The sequence below is a fragment of the Fundulus heteroclitus genome, chromosome 19 (assembly GCF_011125445.2).
Source record: "Fundulus heteroclitus isolate FHET01 chromosome 19, MU-UCD_Fhet_4.1, whole genome shotgun sequence".
NCBI lineage: Eukaryota > Metazoa > Chordata > Actinopteri > Cyprinodontiformes > Fundulidae > Fundulus > Fundulus heteroclitus.
In genome coordinates this window covers 5,657,368-5,663,367 of record NC_046379.1, presented here as the reverse complement: position 1 = coordinate 5,663,367, position 6,000 = coordinate 5,657,368, and the positions used below count along the sequence as shown (strand labels likewise).

Genomic DNA, 6,000 nt, shown 5'->3' with positions numbered 1-6,000 from the left:
TTGTGGCCTTTCGTCATGAGGTTTGTGTGCTCGCTCAGAGCGGGTTCTCTCTGGGTACTCCAGCTCCTTCTTTTCTCCAAAAATATGCACGTTAGGTTAATTAGTCTTTCTGAATTGTTATTGCAAATAGGCGTGCATGTGCATGGTTGTTTGTCTTGTGTGATGGAATGGCGACCGTTGATTCCCATGATATAGCCACCAGCCCGCCGTGCAATCCTGCGACAAGAAGCCGTTACATTAACTGGGTTAGATGGATCTCAGCTGAACAATCCAAAAGGTCTCACCATGTTCATCATCTCTCTTTAGTACATTATGTTTTTCCATCACCCCCCGATTAGGTCTGAATGGCATTCTTGTGCTCAGTAAATCTGTCTTTTAATCTTCTTTGTCTGCCTTACCCAGAACAGCACAAAAGGACAATATATATGTGTTACGATGGCAAAGCAGATGCAGCAGACCAACCATAGACCTTTCTCCGATAAATCGCGAGAATAAACAGCCAGCAGAAATCGGGAAAACAGTATGTGACTGTAAGAATGTCATAGCTTTTTTAACACGGGGAAGACAGACAGGGTTCTGGCGCAGCTGTTTAAGCTTCCATGCGCCCATGTGTAGCCACAGCGCTTCCAAACACTTCACTGGGTCAGCGGACAAACTGAATGGCGGCCAAGGTCAGGGCTCAGATTTAGCCGGGTGCCTCTCGACCAACAGGTGTTGCGATCAGAATGTACCGCTTGCGGTTCATCATAGCAGGACGTGAATATCTGAGCAGCTTTCTGTGTTGCATTGATCAGGCATGTTAATCTCTGGAGCGAATGTGGAAAGGTGCTTCCAAGGACAGGGCAACGAAAAGGCCACATTGATCACTTGAGGGGCGGATCAATCAGTCCCCAGACAGATAGCGAGAGAACTGAAGTTACGATAGGTCTCTTGTCAGACTGATTTATTTATTTATTTACTTATTTTTTGGTTTTATTCAGCAACCTAAAGTGAATCTCACACATAAACGATTTTGTGTTCCTATTCGTGGGCTGGTCTTGGCAAACGAGGAGCTACAGTATGTCTGTCACACACAAATCCTGTGTATGAAGCAAAAGACTGAACACACATTCAGCCCACGTAAGAGTATTCATACCAGCTCACTACACCAGATTAGGAGACCCATACAAGTCGTTTCAGAAACCTTAAATTTACACCAAACCTGGGAAAACGACGCTCTGGAATGCTGTATCATTACTTGCTATGGCCAAACAGATGATGCATGTTAATGCGCAACATTAAATAAAAAAATTAAGAAATTACTAGAACTAATCTTTTTTCTTTCTTATGAAACAAACAAAAAAAAAAGATCCTGCTGTCAATAACTTTATGGATAATAGTCTACAACACAACTTCGCTAATGTAACTAGATGTGTGTTGTGATGTATGACACCTCGGACCTTTTTGATGCCTTGTAGAAACAAACAAGTATTTTAATCTTATGTCACATTTGACTTGCATTACATGCCTTTACTGTTTTAATCCCGTTTTAGGAATATCTTCTACAATGAAAAGCACATGATAGACCGACACAAAGTAGAGCATAAATGTACTAGGAAAATGAGCCATGCTCTTCAAAATGTTGACAAATGTCAAATTTTTTGTCAAATACAAAATCTGAAACAATTTGGTGTTATTTTTTTTTATGCTGCCTCCTAAATCGACAGTAACCCTTCCAGTGCAGTCTTTTGGTTTATGTTTCTAGCAGCTTTGCACATCAGGATACTGAACATTGGTTTTAAAGTCTTATTTCAAATTTTCTATGATATTCATATCTAGGGTTATTCCGTTGCTGCTCCAGCTCTATGCTCTGGACTATTGTTTAACTGGAAAGTGAACGTCTGAAGTCTTTTGCAACTTCTAAGCAGATTTCTTCCAGAATTGACCTGTGTTAAGGTCCTTCCGCCCTCTTATCAAATCTGAGTAGCTCCTGTCCCTGCTGAAGGAAGGCGTGCATTTTGCCTGATGCTGATTTGGCCGTGATTAATGTTTAATGATCCACAAAATAAAAATATTTGACTCGTTCTGTTTGCCTTACAGGATTTTCTTGCCATTTCACCCCTCCTTCATAGACTCCCTTGTCTTTACCCCCTTATTGAGCCCTTTTTCGTTGTCTTGTGCTGCAGCTTTCTGTCTCATATCGCTTCAACTTCGGCGCATTAGGCATGTTCCGAAACCTGCCAAAACTCGTTAAACGACGTAAAGGAGAAATAAATAATTCTTTTTTTTTTTTTTTTTTTGTGCCGTTCTGTGTCGACAACACTTCGGCGGCATTATGTGTGCGTCGGTGAAGACCGCGCGCTATTGGCTGGAACCTCTGTACATCATCCGGCCACGACAATGTCGCTCCGCCCTCTCGGCAGAAACTCGCGCGTTGATTGGTTTTGAAGTCGGTCCCACGAAACCGGAGCTGACCAATGAGCGTCGAGGGGGCGGGTCCCTTTGCACAGTGGTGGAATCGAACGTCCCCGAGCGCACACGGCGTAAAGGAGAGTCTGTTGAAGGGACATAACGGTTTTCTTTTCGGCCCCCCTCTCCACTCAGACAACAAGAACCGACGAAAAACCAGAATTTTAGTGGGGCTTACACAATCTTCTTTTGCTCTACAGGAGGAGGGAAGCGAGGGATTGGAGCAGCAAGTTCTTTTTTTTTTCTTTTTTCGTTTTTTTTTTTGTTCTCTCTCTCTCTCTTTTTCTCAAAAGAGGATTTTGTGTTTTCACGGTGGTTCGCTCTTCGCTCTCGCCGCAAAGATGATGGTCGGAGAGGTCGAAGTGAAGGAACGACCGAGGCCGAGTCCAGACTATTTGATGCAATTATTAAACGAAAAGAAGCTTATGACCAGTTTGCCAAATCTCTGCGGAATCTTCACGCACCTGGAGCGGCTTCTTGATGAAGGTAAGCTGCGTTTGGATCATGCGGGCGGGCGGGGGGGAGGGAAGGGGAGCGTGACCACGGCGAAGCCCGACGTTGGTAGCACTTCTCCGGGTGTCCCCCCCTCCACCCCCCCCTCCGCTGCGGAACGGGCGCTCCCATACTGTCTGCTGTGGAATGGACACTAAAGTTCAGGGAAAAATAACCCCGCCCGATCCAAAAAAAAAAAAAAAAAAAAATGTAGTTCTGGCCAGTTTGAGATCGCAGCGATGGAGTTTAGTTTCGGAGCAAGCGGAGTTTGACGAGGGGGGAAACTTTGCTCGACTCACTTGGAGAGAGCAAAACGGCATAATGTCCTTAAAAAGTATAGAGAAACCAGCGTGTAAAGCGTTGGTTGGGGTTGGGGAGTCTTGTTTTCGCGTCGACAGAGCCTGTTTTTACACGTTTCACGGCAGTTTAGCTTGAGTTAGCCACATTTGGAGCTAGCTGGAGAGACTCCGCTGAACTCTCGGCACGGCGCCGAAGTTGGTCTCCGATTCGGTGCTCCTCCTCAGCCTCATGGCTTGTTTTTCTGCTTTTAATCTTAGATCTGCTCTGAGTTCAAAACTAAAACGCCCAAAAGAGAAGAAAAAAAGAAAAATTGTAAATCCTGGAATTTGTAAATCGTAGAAATATACGATCTGTCAGACCCCTGCGTATGTGAGAAAACTAAAACTAAAAGTTTTTGAGGTCTTTTTGACCTTAGATGGGATTCATATTGAACTAAAATCTGAACAGGATATTTTTATAATAATGACACTTTGTTTTAAAACTCCCTTGTGTGCTTTGTGAAAGCTTTATCCAATTTATAACCCCCCCCCTCCCAAAAAAAGGACTTTTGTTTTTACTGACTTAGTTCTGTTTTTATTTTTTGCTGACTGTTGTTTTGCTTCTTGGCCAACTTTGACACAGTCCAGCGTGAAAACTGCAACCTTAAAAAGGTCAAACCCAGACGGGAATATTTCACAACACGAGTTTATTGTTTGGGGGAAGAGGAAAAAAAAGGAAATTTTTTATTTATATAACTTTTATATTTTCGCCATTTTAATGCTCTTGGATGAGGACACAAAACCACATTAGCTGGACGGTGTCAAACCTGGACACTAATTATGAAAAAAATAAAATAAAAATACAGTTTTTGATTTGTAAAACCTCAGTTCCACTTGTGGAATGAACATGGAGCTTAAAAAAGGGACTTTTTAAGGCATTTTATCGCTTTCTTGGCCAACATGGACGGGATCCAGTTTGAAAACTTAGATACCAAGACAGGTCAGGCCTTTATTATTAATAATTACTCTCCTGTAATGAGAGATTCCAGTACAAACACTCATTCTAACCGTATTCTGTTTTATATTGCCTATTTGCTGGTATTGATATAATATAAAACCAGGGGCCCTTGAAGTGGCCCTTCCCCAGCTCAGGTCGGACCATCCAGTCTGGCCCTTCAGGCACGCTGCCAGTCGGACACCGACTTCAGCGTCGCTAACTCGGCTACGCACGTCTGTAAAACTCCGTCAGGGCTTCTTAATTTTTATATTAATTGTCTTTATTTCCGCCACAGAGAGATGATATCTGTTGATTTTTCGCCTCCGGCCGCTGCAGGTATTCGGCCCGGGCTTAGCCGTCCCTCCGGCCGCGGAGGAATGTGCAGCTTGTTGCCCGAACAATGGGCAGCGAGGTTCCGCCGCTGGGAGGGGAGGACCGGGGAGGAGGAGGAGGAGGAGGGTGGGGGGGTGGGATGGGATTCAACCCGTCAACTTTTTCACCAAAACGTGGCACAGACCACCTTCCTCTCGCCGCCTTCCCATTTATTGTGATGTTTCCTCCTCCTCCTCTTCCTCCTCTTCCTCCCTCAGCAGCTGATTCCCACCCAGCCGGCCCAGAATCAGGATCCAGCGCCATAAATATGTCTTTCCAGTCTGTTCTGTTGACGGTACCAACAACATGAGCCGGTCTGCTGGGCCTGCGGTTCATGGGAGGAGGCAGGGGACACTAGAGAGCGCCACCGTGCCCGCCTTGTGTGGAGGCCTGACCCGGGCATCAGAGTAAATAAGCAGAATGTGTAATGATCCGGTGTTTGAATCCACTGGATGAGCTGGGATTACTCCAGGGAGAGGGGGGGGGGGTCATACTTTGTGGTTTCGGTTGCATGTCTGGATGAGTCGGCTCTGCAGAATGTAGTCGCTGAACCGGTCCGGAGAGATTTTTCCTCTGCCCGTCTTTGACGGCTGATAAACGAGACACTTAACGCGGAATTAGGCAACAGCGTCTTCCTCTCAGTAGCAGCAGAAAAAAGGACTTAAAAAAACAAAACAACACGCAGTCATTTTGTTTTTTTTCTCCCCAAAACAGAACCAAGCTGTGTTTGAGTCCAGTCACTGCGTATATATAATAAAGTGGCCCTTCAGATTCGCGTCTCAGCTAGCAGAGAGTGTTTGTTCCTGCTTGTTTAAACCAGCTTTGTGTTTTGGATGTTAGATGCTGGGTTAAGTTGCTCCTCAAAGCTGTCTGCTCAGAGTGAAGCCTGCGAACGGTCACACCTACGGCGTGTTTTGGAGGTTTTCAGTGATTTTAAAATCAGACACGCCCACTGCGAGTTCACCGACAATCTATTTTTCTACTTTATTCCAATGTTTAAGTGCATTTAAGGAGCGTTTTACTCTGTTCGCAGGGCTGCACCTTGCAGATTGTAAGAAACTCCCTTGTTGCTCAAGGCTGGTCAGGAGGTTTCTATTTGAGCAATACGCAAAATATGTTTTCCCTTCCTTTCACTTCTTTTAAATATTTTAAAATGTCCAGCCAATACAGGGACGCCACCCGTTAAATGGATCTGAACCGCTCACGTTTAAAAAAAAGTCGGTCCTTCTAAGGAGAAAATGGAAGTTCTGCCGTCTGAACCCTGAGGATGACGAGCGTCTCCAGGCCGCCGGCCCAAACTTCACCCTGCTGCCAAAACCTGCATGTGTGTGAGAAGAGGCCCGACCCGGCGCGCTCTGTTTGAGCAGGCCTGTTTACGCTCACACTGGTTTATCTTTCTGGGGTGGGGGTGGG

The 6,000-nt window shown here is 45.2% G+C and overlaps 1 protein-coding gene across 5 annotated transcripts in view; it reads left to right on the top strand.

Annotated features, from left to right (window-relative positions):
* The first annotated feature begins 2,498 nt into the window (after window positions 1-2,498).
* The window catches only part of qkia (QKI, KH domain containing, RNA binding a), a 108,402-nt gene continuing 104,900 nt past the window's right edge, over window positions 2,499-6,000 (top strand). For 2 of the 5 annotated variants that reach the window (XM_012864524.3, XM_012864523.3), the window contains exon 1: window positions 2,500-2,934. In XM_012864524.3, the coding sequence (XP_012719978.3) occupies window positions 2,790-2,934 (145 nt within the window). In that variant the 5' untranslated portion in view covers window positions 2,500-2,789. Of the gene's footprint in view, window positions 2,935-6,000 lie in introns of all 5 variants that reach the window. The other 3 variants (XM_012864520.3, XM_012864519.3, XM_012864521.3) reach the window with 2 other exon arrangements.